This window comes from Aythya fuligula, chromosome 1, assembly GCF_009819795.1.
Source record: "Aythya fuligula isolate bAytFul2 chromosome 1, bAytFul2.pri, whole genome shotgun sequence".
NCBI classification, from domain to species: Eukaryota; Metazoa; Chordata; class Aves; order Anseriformes; family Anatidae; genus Aythya; species Aythya fuligula.
In genome coordinates, this window is record NC_045559.1 from 38,815,353 (window position 1) to 38,832,912 (window position 17,560).

Below are 17,560 nucleotides of genomic sequence, written 5' to 3' on the forward strand. Positions count from 1 at the left end.
AGATCTCAGATGGGGATTTCATTAAAAATTTAGAGGTAAAAAGGAAGGCTAGATATACCAAAGTCAGTTCTGCTACATTAGTATTAATTTTTTCAGGATCTCTACTTCAGAGAAAAAATGGGTGTTCCCAGTCAGCGTTATCAATAAATATAGTAGAAAATAAGATGAAGTCTGTTCAGCTTTGTCCAAGGCACCTGGCCCAAGTTTTGTCTTTATTTGCCAACAGCCAATACACTGTAAATGCCCAAGTGTTTAGCCTCTGGAACAGGCCTACTTCTCTTTAGCTAGAATCAGCTATCAGTAGGCCTTTACAGAATATGGTCACTATTTTAAACATCTGAAGAAGCAGCCCAAAGTGATAACAGAATGTTTCATTCATAACAACACAAAAATATATCAAAGCTCTTGTTGCAAAAGACTCCACAAGCTGAACTGTGTGCTCATCCTGTTAGAAATTTACTGCAGATGCTGAATGAAAAGCAGAACATGCTTTGAAGATGAGTCAGGTGCTAGCGTGCCAGAAATATTCTTAAATCCAATAGAAAAACTATCAATTTTTACATGAAGATTATTCATTAGAATTTTCAACCTTAAAAACTTCTGCTGTTCCTCAAAGACAACCAAAGCCCGTAACTAAATGTGCTATCTGTTCTATGTAAAATATATTTTAATTAACTTTTTCCCATTACTCAGCCGCTCACTGAATACTTAAATACTCTGTTCTGCTGCTGTTTCAATTCTGTGAAAATAAGCACCTGAAGTTATTGGTGTTCACAAAATGACTCATCTGTGCGGGTGTTTGTAAGCTTTAAGGTTTTGTAGCCTGCTTTCCACAGAACAACTGTTGAATATGTTACCTCGGAATTCTCTTCTGAGATGCTTACAATCTTATTTCATAGGTAGCAGCATCAAAGGAAAGAAAGGGAGGGGTTTGGAAAAGTTGTGGAGCTTCACATCTTCCTGGGCTTTGTTGGCAAAGCCTCTTAGGCGTGGAAGAGGGAGCTGTAGAGTCCTTCTAATAACTCGTGTTAGCTTTATTTATAGTCAAGTGTTCTGCAAGTGATTCTGGCATGCCCTCACAAAAGCTAATGGGCAGGTTTGGCTTGTTTTTATTCCACGCTGGATTTGGGTAGTGTTTCAAGTCTGTCTTTCGTGCATTGATGAACTTTGCAGTGAACTCCACCACCTTTCAAACCTCATCAAAACACTCATATCCTTATCAAGCGCCATCCCTCTGGTTTTATTCCACAGAGAGACAAAGTGGATTTTTATTTTATAAAGGTTTCTTTCATTTAACACGTAGACGAGCGGCGGTGCTGGGGCACACCGCGTGCACACTCAACGCGCGGCCCTGCGCCGGCACCGGCGGGGAGCGAGGAAATGGCGGCCCCAGCGGCCGCGATGGCCGCCGGCACGGCGCAGCAGTGACCCTCGGCTCCTCACGGAGGGTTTTTCGGCAGCGAGGCCGCACCGAGCCCGTCCCACACCAACCCCCGGGCGGCCCCGGGCTGCAGGCCGGCGGCGTGAGGAGGAAGGCGGGGCGGGGGCCGCCCGCAGCTCGTCCCTGCCCTCGCCGCCGCCGCCGCCGAGCCTGCGCCGTGCGGGGTCGCTCCGGCGCCGGCCGCGCTCGGTGTGGCGGGTGGGGGGCGGCCATCGCCGCCGTGCCGGTGGTGGCGAGCAGCCCCCCGCCATGCCCGTAGGTGCCGGGGGCGAGCGGCGGCCGCGGGGCGGGTGGGGCGGCGGTGTGGCTGATGCGCTGCGCCTTGTGCTTCCCCTGCAGGCGGTCTCCTCCTGGCTCTCCATGTCGTACTACCAGGAGGATTTCTTCAAGGAGTACCTCAAGATGCTGGCGAACATCATCATCCTGAGCTTGCTCATTTGTATCTCCCTGGCCTTCTGGATCGTCTCCATGACGGCGAGTACCTACTACGGTGAGTACAAAGGCTGCGTCCCGGGCTGGGGCCCGCAGCTTGCCTCCTCCTCTCCCCACTCCTGCCCCAGGAACATGGAAGAGGCTCCTGCAGAGCCCTCTTCTCCTGGGTACAGCTGACAGCTCGGGTCCTGCCGGGAGCTGGTACCCTGCTCTGTCAGGGAGAGCAGCGATAGTGAGCACTGGCCTACTGAAAAGTTTTCGAAATGCACCTGCAGGCTTTGAACAGGGCATGCAGGAAGAGTTCTGGGGTCAAGGAAAAGAGAAACAGAGGAAATAGTGCAAGAAGAGAGGGATGCATGGGTACACACAGTCAGCTCTGCTCCGTTTAAGCAAGTCGAGCGGGCTGTGTGTGGGTTTGTTGTGTAGGGTTACAGGGACACTGGTACTTTCTGTGAGCTGTTGTCCTGCTAGGACCATTTTTACAGTAGTGTGTAAACACAGCACTACTGCCTGCAACATCAGTTCAAGCCCAGAAGAGTTTAACTGCTTTCCCAGGACAAGTAAACACACATCCTTAAGACCTCAGCTAATTTCATGCAGGAATAGCTTCAGTGTCATGGCATTTTTGCTGATTGCCCAGGGATGCAGCATGAGCGCGCCCAGGTGCTAGGTGTCACCTTGGATTCAAAAGGAGCTAGAATAAATACACCACCTGTATAACCTGCCTCTTGCAGCGGCAGTTGGATGTCCCTACACAAGTGGTTTTCACTGTTTCAGGTTTTAGGGTAGCTATTAGGTCTCTTACAGCATTAAATCTGTATTATGTGGACAGTTCTTCTTTGGCTTGCAGAGGGATGCTAGACACACAGAAGGTATGCAAGAAGCAGGCTTGACAAACAGGTTTTGTTAATTTCATTTTGAGGTAACCAAGTTGGTCTGAAGCATGCTTTTAATGATGTAATTTATGCATCTGCTGTCTACAGGTATAGCTCTCCCAGTTTTTCCACTAGTCAGGGTATACCAGTCCTTGCTGTCTAACATGACTGAGAATTCGTAGAGTGGAGAACCCTGATACCACATGTAACAGGACTAAGGACTGATAGGAAGGAGGGGACTAGAGTCAACTCCCCCTCTTTGTGGAGAGGGACTACGGAACAAGGACATAGGACTTCTGTTGTCTGTTTCTCTGAGACCATGACAATGCCTTGGCTTGAGAAGGGGAATGAAACATACAGTAGGAGTGGGCTTAATGAAGTAGGAGAGAGAACTGATGTTCAACCTGTAAAAGCACTGAAATTTACCACAAATAAAAATATGCTACAAGCAGTCATTTATTAATTTACTGTTTATAGTTCATAGTAATGGTTAAGCACCAAAAAGTCACCAACATATGTGTAAAATGGAAGTATGAAAGAATCCATAATAAAGTACTGAATATGTTCTATCTCAGTCTTAATTACTAAATATAATAGTAGTAACTTAGTACTAACAATGTTTTTCCCTAAGGATATACAACAAAGTCAGTTTTAAAAGTTTAAAATTGTGTTCATTAACTAGCCCAAGAGAATCTCTTTATGTTCTGATACTGCTCACAGTCAAGATACCAAGAACTTACTTGGTTTGTAATAAGCAATACCAGGCTACACAGCATTGGAGATCGCTTCCTGTACACCTGGTGGTGTTTTTGCTTTGAGTTTATGAGTCAACCTTTGGCTGCAAGGCTCACCTGCATGCCTGCTGCGGCATTGGGATTTTCCAGTACACAGAAGAGAAGTTTGTTCATCTTGAGAACCTTTGTGCTTGCAATGACTAGCGTTTCACTGTCAGATGCATTTGCCCTACTTTAAACCAATGAGCCTGCATAGCTGCAAAACTGTAGGTACTGCTGATGGAAGCATTGTGTTGAAAACCATCGTGTTCAGCTTTCCAACAAGACAAGCTGCTGTGCCTGTGTGAAATGTTTATTCTATCAGATGGAGACCCAGTTGAATGCTAGACTTGTGATGTCATATATTCATACAGCAGATACAAAAAATCATCCCTCATGTTTTTTATTGTTTTAGCTCAAAAGCTGCATCAACAATTGACTTTTCGTAAGTTTCTGGGCTTTTTAAACAAAACTCACTTGAAATCTGGCTGGGATAGTCATCGGCTTAAAATACATTTTTGAGAGCTTTGTATCAAGATTAAAAGAATGGAAAGGGACAATGTTTTAGACAGCAGTCATGTCACTTTCACCTACTGACTTTGTCATTTTTCTGGAAGTGAAATTCTATCAGAGCAAGTTGTGTTGTTCAGGACATAATCAATAGCTTTCTTGGCTCTCTGGCTGCAGAAATAGAAGACTTTTTTTTTTTTAACTCATAACAAGAATTTCTTGTACTTTGAAATTTTTATGTTCTAAAATATGTACTTCTAAGATTGTTTCCAATGAAATGTATGTCTTCAAATTTAAAGTAAAAATAAGTTGGTATTAATATACTTATATTCTTACTGCTAAGGCGGTAGATTTATTGAGTCACCCTATGACTTAAATAATATACCCTCTAAATGGACAGTAATAACTCCTTTATTAGCTTTATTAATAGCTTTTATTTTAGTGAGTGTTCTGGAATTTTAGAAGGAAACAAATATGTTTAGGATGTTGATGATAAATCATCTCCTTAGAAGATAAGTTGCTATGGACACTGGTGCTTTATGGAATTGTGTTAAATATGACAGCTGAGTGGGACATTGTCTGCCTGTTCTACAAGCTCTTTTAAATTCACATCATAATGACTTGAATGACTAAGAAGGGGACAAACTGGAAACTCAAGAAAAAATATTTTAGAAGGCAGTGTAGATAATTTGATGAGTAAGTATCTTTAAAATAAAATACGTCAAAGTAGTTTTTATTCAATTGATTTTGTTTGTAAAATTAAACCATTTATAGTTTTGAAAACCATTTTTATTTTGTTTGGGAGTTGTTCAAATAGTCTCCCTTGGTGGTTTAAGTGTTCAAATATAAAAATTGTCAGTGGAGAATATCATTAAAAGCAATCCTTTCTTGTAAAATGTTTTGATTACTTTCCAATTAAATACTTCAAAACATTCTAAACTGGCTTTTTTTTTTTCTGTGTAACAAAGATAACAGATGAGCCATTTTTGCTTAGATGTTAATACTAGGCCTGAAGTCATTTTTTTTCTTCAGTTCCAAAAATGCAGTATTATTTTCAAATACAGAAACTGTGATTATGTAGAACTGTTTTCATATGATTCTATGAAAGCAATGAATTGATAGATTTTAATGCAATGCATTATGAATTGTTCTGTGAGGAAAAATAATAAGCTACAGTCAAATACTTGAATATAGCCATAGCACAGGAAGTTCATTTCGTTTAAATTATGGTGGCTAATAAACAAAGCAAACAGAAGCAGAGAGATGTGTTGTCAATTTTGCCACCCCTCAACTCATGTGCACCATTCATTTAGCAAAACGTGTAAATCCAAAATCCACACTCGTGAAAACTCAGGACTTCTGTAACGTGAAAGTTCTGTTGCAGCTGCTGTCGGAGAACACAAACGAGTAGAAAGGATTCCCCCACTAAGTGAGGTACTGTAACTCTTGGAAAAAGGATAACTCTTAACATAAATACATGTTTTCAGTCTATGCTGTGTATACCACACCACGAAGAAGACAAATGGGAACATGTTGTGCAAGCCAAGGGAAATTGTCTTGTCACTAAATATGAATTAATTATTAGGAATTAATAAATTAAATAATAAGAATCACTTGCTAAAATAAATAAAAGGCTAAAAGATGAAAGAACAACTCCTGTACATTAAGGAATGACTAATAATAAGGATATTGAAAGTGGTATCATTAATGAATCAATGATTGAAACTGGTGATAACCGTTTGATTGCAGCAGTGCTGAGATTTTTTTCTAGATAAAATTGAGAAAAGTAAACAGTGGAACATAGAAGTGGAAAACAATTAGTCTAGGGACTCTTCAGAGAAAATATACCAGAGGCTTTTGAGGGTAAATATGTAGTAGAAGACATGACTGTTGGATGCAGCATGTTTTTAAACAAGTCTCTGCAAGGCTCCAGAGACCAAGGTGTGCAGTTAATTGCTTATACTACTGCCAGGTTGGGAAGAGGCTGTGTGTGCGTGCATGTGCAGTAAAGAGGGACTACTCAAAGCACAGAATAACAAGTCTGAATCATTCGTGATTCTCAGCTAACCCAAATTCCACGGATTAGAGAAACAGACAGAATTGGGAGAACTGCACTAGATAACTTCAAGCTCACTTGAGGATAAATGTTTAGATAGAAATCAGGATGTGCAACACCAGACTTGTGTATTTAAGGAAAAGGTAGCCAGATGATACACAAAGTTTATAGCATCTGTTGTTCTTCCATAAAAGTCATTATTTAACAGGGGAGCCTGGGACTTGCTGAAATAAGCTTAATTTTTCAGTTCTTTTACTGTTCTTAGTGTTCCTAGTTTTCTTTGAAAGTTTCTAGAGCTAGCCCTTTTGGTAAAAAAAAAAAAAAATTGATGGTTAATAAAGTCATAAGAACACCCATTGTAAAGGTAATGGATGTGTTTGCAGGTTCTGAGAAACATAAATTCTCCCTGTGGAGATGTGCTCCTGTGGGGGAGAGGGGAACCCAAGAGCTTGGTTACTGTGAATAAAGGTGATCAGGTAGTAATGGAAGAAGAGAACAGTAGGACAAATAAACGTATTTTACACCACAGCTGTCTGTAATTAATATGCTGCATGACTGAAGGAGGTCAGTAGTCTGGTTCAGTCAGTACAAGCAGGTCATGAGGAGGAGGGCAATTACACTGTCCAGGTTACTTAATATGTTACCATCTTTTTTGGGGAATGACACACACTTCATTGCCAAAAAAAATCAATAGATTGCTAGTAAGGAAGAAAAAGTATTTTATAATAGTCAATTCATGGGGTCTCCACGTACAAGAGTACTGCCTACAACTGTGTTCATCCCATCTCACAACATCCACAGCGGGATCAGCAAGGAACAAGGATGATCAGCGTAGGTAACAGCAACCATTTGAAGAAGACTTCCTAATTATAATTCAGCACAGAAAGGGGGCATCTCTATACATCATGAATGGCAGAAAGCATGTGAATAGGAAATCACAGAATGGGATGCTGAGTCAGACGTTTGGCTGGATCGTGTGCTAGTTCTTATGTTTTCAGCCAGGTTTAGTGCGGAAACAAAATGGTTTGGGTAGCAACAAAAGAGGAATTTTCTTTTTTATTATTGTAACAGAAGTCCAAACATCTAAACTTCCATTCTAATGTCAATACAAATCATTGGTGGTGATGTGAGAAACTGGTGTTTTTTTTTCATGGACTAGCAGAAGGACAACATTAGTGTATAAAGGAAATGTGGATTTCCTGCTAGTTTTATGAGAAGACCTAAAGCATCACTGTGACTCAACTAAGCACTTAAATATGTTACAGAATATGTAAAATTTCCATACAAATAGAAGGGATAGTAATACAAAGCTACCAAAACACAAGCTGCTAGCTAGCTTATGTACACGCTGATGTCTCCTCTACACAAAGATGTGAATCTACACCTGGAGTCTTCTGTCAGCCATGTAGAAATCCTTCTATTAACATAGTGTAAAATTCTTATTGATGGTGCAAACAACAAAATGATAGCAGGACATATGTCCTAGGAATATTTCAGGATACATACATGGATGAAACAAGGGATATAGAAGTCTGCTTGCTTTTCAGTGATGAGAGCTACTAGACTAAAGCTTTTGATAAACAATAACAGCTTCCTAAAATCCCTACTATTTGCCTTTGCTTGAAAGGCAAGGTGGAGTTTCCTTTCATAGCAGAAAAGTGCTAAAAAGCATTAGTGACTGCAGACAGTGCTGTTCATTCTCTATAATGTTGTGGTGTATGCTGAACTTTGATCAAAATAAAAACCAAAACAAAACATTGTCATCATTAACAGATATGATTTGTTCAGTTATAACACAACTGATGGACATGTGAGAACAAGTCCTGTGCCTAAAGGGAGCCTTTTCCTACCAGCAAAGCTAGGGACAGACTCCTTGTCAGGGAGTGCAGCGATGGGACAAGGATTAACAGCTTTAAAATAAAATGGGTAGATTTAGATTAGATATAAAGAAGAAATTATTTACTCAGAGGGTGAGGCCCTGGCACAGGCCCAGAGCAGCCGCGGATGCTCCATCCCTGGAGGTGCTCAAGGCCAGGCTGGATGGGGCTTTGGGCAATCTGGGCTGGTGGGAGGTGTCCCTGCCCATGGCAGAGGGGTGGAGCTGGGTGGGCTTTAAGGTCCTTTCCCACCCAAACTACTCTGTGATTCTATAAACATGATCTTTGAGGGAAGCTCTTGACCTGTTTTGTTTACTTAAAGTTGCTTTATAGTTTCTTCACATGAAAGGAATACTAATGTTTTGTTAACTTTGATTTTAGTTTGCATTTTATTCATATTTGAAACTCTGTTCTACATGGCATATTTTTTCTAATATCTGAATATATGTGTTTTATTCAGACAGATTTCAGCTGGTCTTAACATTTTGAATGCTATTTTTTTCTTGAGCTTATTAGTCCTTTTTAGAATGAAAAAACTCGCTATGTTTATTTCTAACATATTTGCCATTTGTTAATTTTAGTTAATGTATTTTTTTCTGTGAAGGCTGAATGAAAAAAGGAGTAGAAAATTGCAGGTATTTTGGTCTTCCATTCATAAACATACTTTTATTTTGAGAGGTAAGGAGGTTCAATTTCTATTAAGATCAGATTTTAAATGTATACAAGGTGAGAAATACTTTTCAGATATAAAGGCATTAAAAAGGTTTATAAGGATGGTCTGTAACCATTTTATTTAAATTGCCAGGTAATTTACGACCAATTTCTCCGTGGCGCTGGCTTTTTTCGGTCACGGTTCCACTAGTGATTGCTACACAGGGTGTTAAGAAGAAGAGTCTTGACCACAGTGGTGCATTGGGAGGTATGTTTCTTCTGAGGTTATTAAGTTAAATGCTTAATAAACTGAATTAAGTCCCTTTTTACTGTACATAATATTCTTTTAAGACTTTCCTACCTAGTTCTATTATAATAAAAAAAAATGTAAGCATACATTTGAATTTATAGTGATTTTAATTATGTTTTAGTCAAGTTAACTTCTGCTGCTGTTTGTAATGCATTTGATAAATATTGTCATTAGATTTATATAAATCTGCAAGATTGTTTTGAGCTTAAGTACAGTGCACAATAAAATCTGCATGGTTTTGTTCGCTTCACATATCTAGAGATAATGAAATGCAAGAGGCAGTGGTAAAGAAATAGCCTAAAACTGAGCCATGTCAGCAGCCTTACCTGCCTGGTAGGAAACCAGCAAAGATAACATGGTTCTCCTTTCTGTAGTATCAACAGTTCTAGGCATTTTTGGCCTCTCGCAAATATGAAGAAAATTAAACGTGTTCTTCAGTTCAAGCCAATGACAATTTCAGCAATGTTTTTTCTTGATCACATGAGAGAAAAAAAAAACAGTCAATGTTCATTGAAATATGATTCAAGACTTGTGGGCAGGGTGACTGACCTTTGGCTTGTGGTGTCTGAATTGATGGTCAGTGGAAAGAAGCAAGTCCTCGCATCCTTTCCACCTGTGTCACCCATCTTGCAAATCTTGTTTGGGGTGTGAGTTAGAAGGAAGCATTTTCTAGATTTAACAAAGATTTCTGCTATGCTTTTATCTCTTAATATAACAGCTCTGCTAGCCAGCTTATACTGGCATTCATTTTGCACACAGCTAATTTTCTTTCAGTCAGGGAGAACTGAAATCATGCAGTGGGCAGTGAGTTTGACCTCTCTTGTGGAGGAGGTAGGAAAAGAAACATCCAGGAGCTCAAATACTTGAGAAAATAACAGAAAGAAGATTAAAAAAAAAAAAAAAAAGAAAAAAAAAAAAGAGAAAACAGAAGGGAGAAGTAGCAGCTGTTAAGATATGGAGGAGGGTTATTTGGTTTATCTCAGAGACCTTGCATGGGGGAGAGGTTTGATCCCCAAACTGAAGATAAACTTGGGGTTAGAGAGGCTGCCACAGCTGTCTATATGCTACTCATACGAACAATCAAATTCTTTGGGCAGGGTATGTAAATTTCAATTAGATATCCTTCGGCTTTTCTCTATTGCTCTGTCTTTTGCACAGTATTGCTGATTTGTGGCAACAGAAGGTGTTCAAAAGGAGTCATATGCTTTAGCAGTAGCAATAAAATTAGCAATTTAGCTTTGAAAGTTAAGAGAAAATGGTAAAAGTAACTGTTTATATGTCAGTGAAGATGTCTCTGGAGTTCTCACTACAGGTGTTAAATGCTTCAGTAATTCCCTTACTGCATATTTATCTCAGATTTATCATGACAATCACTTATCATGAAGATCATACTAAAGAGATTAAGTTGTTACATGAAAGAACGTTATATTGATGTGTTTTTTTTTTTTTCTTTGTAGGATTAGTGGTTGGATTTATCCTTACAGTTGCAAATTACAGTTTCTTCACTTCTTTGCTTGTATTTTTTGTTACTTCTTCAAAGCTTACTAAATGGAAAAAAGATATAAAGAAGAGAATAGATTCCGAATACAAAGAAGGTAAGCTCTAACACTTTGATTCTGTCAGATCCCTTGTGAAGAGTAAATACTGCATATTGCACTGTATTTCAAAGGGTCCGATGAGATGTAACACACAAAGAAGAGAACGCTCCTGTCATTCCATCCCCTTATCCCCCTGAATGTAGCGAGCAACTTACCTTTTTCTTCTGCCCTATTACGTAAATTGTTAAATATTTTCTGTTTTGAAATTGTCTTTTTAAATTTAATTTTATATGTCTTTCTGCTGTTCCATTTCAATGTGTTTTGTCTGAAAATGCTAACATTTAGTTTTTGTCACTTTAGGTGGACAGAGGAATTGGCTACAAGTATTTTGTAATGGCGGTGTTCCTACTGAGCTGGCTATCTTATATATGATAGAAAGTGGACCTGGTGAAATTCCAATAGACTTTTCAAAACAATACACAGCATCATGGATGTGCTTATCACTTTTGGGAGCTTTGGCATGCTCTGCTGGTGACACGTGGGCGTCAGAGATTGGTAGCGTTATGAGTAAAAGCCAGCCAAGGTTGATAACAACCTGGGAAAAAGTTCCAGTAGGTGAGGAGTTATCTGTTCTACATGTTCTTGTCTTAATATTTTCTTGGTTGTTTTGAATTACGCGTCCAACTTGAAAAGTTCAAAAAAAGCCTCAGAAAAGCAAACATTAGGAATCTGAGATTAGAAAATGTTAGCAGGAATGCATTCTGTGAAATGTGATTTACTCGGTTGTGTTTCTGCTGCATATTGTCTGTGAGATGCGTCAACACAGCATCCTGTGAGCTAAAATCATCCTCAGTGACTGCTGTCACTTCTTGTCTCTGGTACTATTAGAAGCCTTTATACTGCTGATAATGCAAAGACTACAAGTTATCTGAATTTTTCAGTCATTAAAATTTCAATCAATAGAAGAAAATATAAATATATACGTACAGATATAATGCAGATGCTACAGAAAATTCACTTCTTAACCGAATTGCTCATTTCCCTTAATGTACTACAAAGGGTACGTAAAATGAACCTTCTGTCTGTGAAACCTTGCCTGCAGATGACATTACAGCCTTAAAGCACTGTGTTTTTTGAGTCTTGCTGGCATGTTGTTCTCAGTTTTAGATCTTGTGGGCCATGATGTAAATGCATGGACATTTTTTTTCTCATAATAAGTGTTCTTTTTTTTTTTTTTTTCAGTAAGCTTTCATCTTCTTTTCTAGGGATTTCGCTCTTTCTTTTAAATGTGTTGGAGAAATACATCTTTGTATACTTCTGAAAGAGGTGTTGTTTTAATAGCATGCACATCTCAAGCTCTGCGTTAGAGCAAATTTTTTCCTTCCTAATTAACAGCAGTCGAATACCAGGTGACACTGAGAAGTTTGCAATCTCCTTTTGTTTAATTTATTGCTAGTGAATATTTCTTGATAACTAACCTTAGAGACTTGGAAAGTAATACATAAGCCATAGTGGTACAGGGTAAGCTTCTCAGCATCACATGGGAATTGTAAATAAAAGCCTTGGTAGCAGAGTCTTATGGATAAAAGAAAAAAATATGACTATGAGCATAGTTGTGGTTTCATATGAAACATCTGAATAAATTTAAGTCTGTAGGAAAAAGTCAGTAAATCAGCTTGGTTTTGTTTGATTTTAGGTACTAATGGAGGAATTACATTAGTGGGCCTCCTCTCAAGTTTGCTTGGTGGCATGGCAGTAGGAACAGCCTACTTCATAACACAGCTCATTTTCGTGAGTGACCTGGATGTGTCCGCGCCACAATGGCCAATTGTTGTGTTCGGTGCAGCAGCTGGCTTGCTGGGATCAGTTGTTGACTCGTATTTGGGAGCTACAATGCAATACAGTGGTAAGAATCTTACTCTTTTTTTTTTTTTTTTTCCTAATGTAATCTAAAAATGGACTTAAATATCAGGAACGGCTGAGGAGGTAATTTTTAAGTGGGGAAAAAATACAGAGTTAGCATCACAAAGGACAAAGAGAGCCAAAGTAATGGGCATCCTAATGAAAACAAGAGCAAGGACAGTTGGTCCTTGTGTCTCTCATCCTCTTCCTTTTGCACATTTTGGTTTGTTTATCTTACATTACTGTATTGCTGACAGCTGAAAGAGACCAGAGATCTCCAGCATGTTACCTTGGAAAAAACAGTCACTGCCTCCTCCTTTTCTGTGTATTTAATTATGGTAACCTTTTATGAGAGAAAACGTCAGCTTAATTTTATCCATACACTCAGACTAATTGGTAACTGCTGAGTCTCCATTTCGTACTCTGGAGACTTACCGGTAGTGTCAACTTCAAGAATTAAATAAGAGGAGCTCTGAGAAGATGTGCACAGTATTTTACATTCTTTTTTTTCAACTGCTTAATACTCTTTCCTGTAAATTAAGTGTTTTGCAAACTAGCTGATTTTATTTTTTTTTTTAAATGAAACAAATTCTTGTCCATTTAAAAAGATTGTTGTCTGGTTGATTATAAATAATTCCAGTATTTATTCACTCATTGATCTTCAGGATCATTGTGAATGAACAATAAATACAGGCAACCTTCAGGCTAAGTCCTACATTTAAGAATTGTTTAAAGACTATATCTGACATTTTTTTTCATCAGCTGTTTTGCAGAGAGAATTTAAGTTTTCAGATTTTACTATCAGTATACTTCTTGGTAGAAGTCAGGGTGTGAGTTTGGAGATGAACTGTCTGAGAGATAGAAGCCCGCTGAAGCTACCATCACAGTGAGAACTGCAAACTGAGAACTGATGTTGTAGATTTGGCTTTCCAGCAGCTTTTATGCTCTATTCTTCGTAGATCCAGTAAAGTCCAAAACAAAATGGAATGCTCAACCATTTGAGGAATTTTTGGATATAATACTTCTGTACTAAGGAGGGAACATTTAAGCACTCAGGCAATGTCTCGTTCTTCTAATGAAGCAGATGCATTAAGAGAATATGGTAAACTTAGCTAATGCATTTGTCAGCATCTATTTTTTCTTCAGATACTTTTCCATGATCAGCAACTTATTTTTTGAGCTGCAGCAGGGACAGTGTTCAAGTTCCTTAACTTTTCCAAATTCATAAGCTGGAGAATACATACCATACACACATACATGCTGTACATAGTGTGATACAGACGAAAAAGTGCTGTTCACGGTTGTGCACTCTGTTAGCTTATGTGTCCCTCTTTATTTTAACCCACTTTCCCCAACCATATTCAATGTCCTTTCATAAGATCTACTCCAGTCTTCCTGTAGCATCTTGAAAAAATATATAAATATAGCAGTGGTAACAAAGAACTGTGGAACTGTTGTGTTTTTTAAAATGTTTTTTAAAACATTTAAAAATACTTTTATTTATTTTATTTTTTATTTAAAACGTTTAAAATACTTTAAATGTGTGTGGATGGAAGTGAAGCTCTGGACTCTGAAAGCTGGAGAAGAACAAGTTTAAAATAATTTTATTATTATTATTTTTTAAATATGACAGTGCTGCCTATCTCTTCTGTCAAAGTTTTGTGTATTAGTAATCTTCACAGCTTCGGTTTATGTAATAGTCTGTGCTTCCTACTGTTCCTGAAAGAAAGTTCTTGTATACCACACACACATGAAAACTTTGCTTCATCAGCTATGCAGAATTAGACCAAGATTTTCCTATGTTGCCAAGCTGAGATTATACATATTTTGTAAATAGCCAAGCTAGTGTAAAGGCTTGCTGTTACTGCTCTATGTGTTTACACTCTGAATCTACAATATATGTAAATTTGTGGTATGTATTTATGAAAAGTAGTCCCAGTTTTCCTTTTGAGAAAACTTAAGACTTTCTAAAACACAGCAAGTGTTAGGATTTAAATATAAAGCTTTGAAGATTTTTTTTTTTTCCTGTAGCTCTTTTGAATTAGCCAAAAACAACTTGCTTTGTTACGGAGCTATGAAAAGAGATTAGTAGACCTGGTAGAAGCGCAGCTTCTCAAATGAAACAATTTCTAACATAAAACATTGCACGTACATCCTATTCTTTGAATCTACCAGTTTTAGCTAAGTGATAAGATTTAACTAATTCAGTTCAGTTTGTTGGTGTCTTTTCGTGCTGAGGTTTGGCACCACAGTGGTAAACTGAACCTAGGAGGTTGCACACATTTGCTTGCTAAGTTTCTTTTCATCTGGGTGGGCTTTTTAAAAGGAAGTCTTTCTCTTTTCACAGGTTTTGACAAGAACACTGGCATGGTTGTCAACCACCAAACAAAAGACTCCAAGCACATATCTGGAAAACCCATACTAGACAACAACGCAGTAAATCTTTTTTCTTCTGTACTCATTGCTCTGGCGCTTCCTGGTGTGGCATGGTGTTTCTGGCCAAGAGGTTGAAATGGTTTAAGGCTTTCTGCGTGTGGTTCAGTTATATTCCGTCTTACTTACAGACTCCTAAGAGTGCTCTTTGAGCTCTCTTGAAGAGAGGGATCTGAACCTTTGAGAGAGCCAAAGGACTTTCCATCTCAACTTATTTAGCCTACAAGCTTCATCTGGCAGTAGCCATCTGTCAAGGCAAAGGAGGGGTTTTGTCAATATGCTCTTGCTGCTCTTTAAGTGGGTGTAGATCATTGCCAAATGAGGCGAAGCACTTTTTTTATCCTCATGGAGCTGAAGGGTTGGCTTCTGTGTTCTCTATGGCAGAGCAAGAAGCTGGAAATAGAAGTCGTCTAATCTACATTTACCAATGTGATAGAGCACTGCAACTGTTCAAGCCAGGCACAAAATACTCTGCAGCTTTATGCAGTGGTAACACGGGTGAAATGGATGAATTTTGGTTTAGTATTTGCCATAATCTGCAGTTTGTAGGGTTTTGAGGAAATACTTGGGGGAAGAGAAGTAAGCCTTGTTGCCTATTTTGTATCCTGATACAATCTCCACCTCCCTGAAAATAGGGTTCGCAAAAGTGATGCTACGATAATGCTATAATAAAGTTTGAAGCAAAAGACTAAATTCAGAATAAAAATGCACTAGTTTTTCCAATAAGAATAATAAATCTATCCATGTTTGTTTGAAATTCTTATTTCTTAATTAATGCTATATAAGAAGATTGTTAACACTGTCGTAATGTGGTACTTATTAAATTGTGTAACATTAAATATTACAGTTTTGCGTTCACATTCATCTTTTGATAAATATGAACATTGTTTCTGTAAGCATAAAATTACTTCATAATATTTAGCATTCTGAGTAACCCATATTCTTTAGTTCTTTTTAAGCCATGTAAGTTTTTTCTATTTTGTTCAGGGCTGCTGTTCACAGGTGATAGCTTCAATCAAAGAAGCTACAGAGGTTATCCTCTGTAGGGATGGGGGAGAAGGAGTCTTACTGGCAAAGCATTTCAAAGGGGGAATTTAACTTCTGGTGCTTGGGCTGCTATATTAGATGATTCCATCTTTCATTGTTAATTATAAGATGTAGAAGTCATTTAGCCATTATAGATTGTATTTAAACTTTATGAATATCCTCATAATAACTGGAGACATTCAGAAAGTAGGGCCTGTACAATTAACGTATAAGAGATTTTTCTTTTTATCTTCAGAGATAGATGAATATTTGTGTTAAATAGCTGATTTATTTATTTATTATTTTTTACAAATGTGGTGTACATTGCCTGTCCAAATTGATTTGGATTGTGTATTCTGTCACCTTTTATAAGAATATTCAAAAAATGTAACACCTCCTATGTCAAATCTATTCATTTGAAATCTGGAGTTTATCATTGGACCTAGTTAATTGTATTTTCCAATGATATAGACGAGATTTCAACCTTATGAAAGCTTTCTGAAATGAACAAATCGTGTGGTTGATGTATGCCAGTGTTCCTATGGGAAGGTACATGGTTATAAAAGGAATATATGCACTTAATCTGTAACAGTAAACACAAGAGACTTTTATGCACTGAGTGGATTTATGCTGCTTCTACATAAACGCTGTATTAGCAATCTTTTAAGATTTTATTAATATTTTGTCATTTCTAGAATTAAGAAATACATTTTTTTTGTAAGATACTCTTGCTTTCAATTAAATGTCTTATTTTTTATTATTTTGTTTCCTGAAACAAAGTATGCTTTCAAGTCAAACACTGAAGTAGACTGATTCTGCTTTTCACTATTATTTAATATGAGTCTCATTTTAAAACTAGCTTGTCACAGTTGGAAGACATCTGTAATTTAAAACACATAGCAGCATGAAATGCTTTGATCTGTTATCGTATGAATTATTGTGATCCAAATGAACTCCTGCAGGTAGGACCTTCAAAAGCCATTATTGAAAATTTAACATTTGTCATATCTTCATAGTTAGAGAACTGAGTTGTTTATGAAATTTCCACTCCTAAATTTTCTATATTTAGAAAGATCTGAGCACTCTTGAACTCTCAAAGGGGCAGCATTAACTCTGAGTATACTGTATTGACTGGGGTACACCTTATGGAAATTTCATTACTTTTTTTTTTTGTTTTTTTTAATAGATAATTACAGGAGGAAGTTACAGTATTTGATTATCTGCTTCCGAAGTGATGTGTGTCACTAAGAGCAGTTGCTGAGATGAGAAAGGAGCACAGGAGTACTGCCTGTCCATATGATATAGAGAGAGAAAGAACATGCAGGAAGTAAAAGGGAAAATGAGGAGGAGCTGGGATAAAACCAAAGAAATTAAAAACACCTGAGTATTTATTTTTGCTTCAGAGCTATTGGTACCTTTAGTATATGAGGTAACTCTGTCACTAAATTTCCTTTCATATTGAAGTGGCACATTTTTCCACATCATATTTTCCACAACCTCAAGAGGATACACTTGATTTGTTTTAACTGAATTATGAAACATTGGTCCTCATTCTTCGCTTGATTTTTAGATGTGTTAGAAGTTCAAGTAAAAGTATGTTTATGGCATAATTTACTTTTAATAAATAACATCTTGCAATCACTTTGTGTATGAGAACTCTTTAACCAGGTCTCACTGAGGTTTGGTTACCATAGGGTACCAAAAGTTACCATAACTGGGTAATCTCTCTCCATTTA

General features: G+C 37.9%; 1 protein-coding gene across 2 annotated transcripts; it reads left to right on the plus strand.

The window, feature by feature from the left end:
• Nucleotides 1–1,634: 1,634 nt before the first annotated feature.
• On the plus strand, nucleotides 1,635–16,521 carry TMEM19 (transmembrane protein 19). Of its 2 annotated transcripts, XM_032198385.1 has the most exons (7): nucleotides 1,646–1,696; nucleotides 1,781–1,931; nucleotides 8,770–8,883; nucleotides 10,383–10,520; nucleotides 10,824–11,078; nucleotides 12,160–12,369; nucleotides 14,713–16,521. In XM_032198385.1, the coding sequence occupies exons 1-7, from the start codon at nucleotides 1,691–1,693 to the stop codon at nucleotides 14,874–14,876; spliced, it is 1,038 nt and encodes a 345-aa protein (XP_032054276.1). In that variant the 5' UTR covers nucleotides 1,646–1,690; the 3' UTR covers nucleotides 14,877–16,521. The 2 variants fall into 2 exon arrangements, with proteins under 2 accessions (XP_032054268.1, XP_032054276.1); XM_032198377.1 differs by having other exon boundaries at nucleotides 1,635–1,931.
• Nucleotides 16,522–17,560: the final 1,039 nt, after the last annotated feature.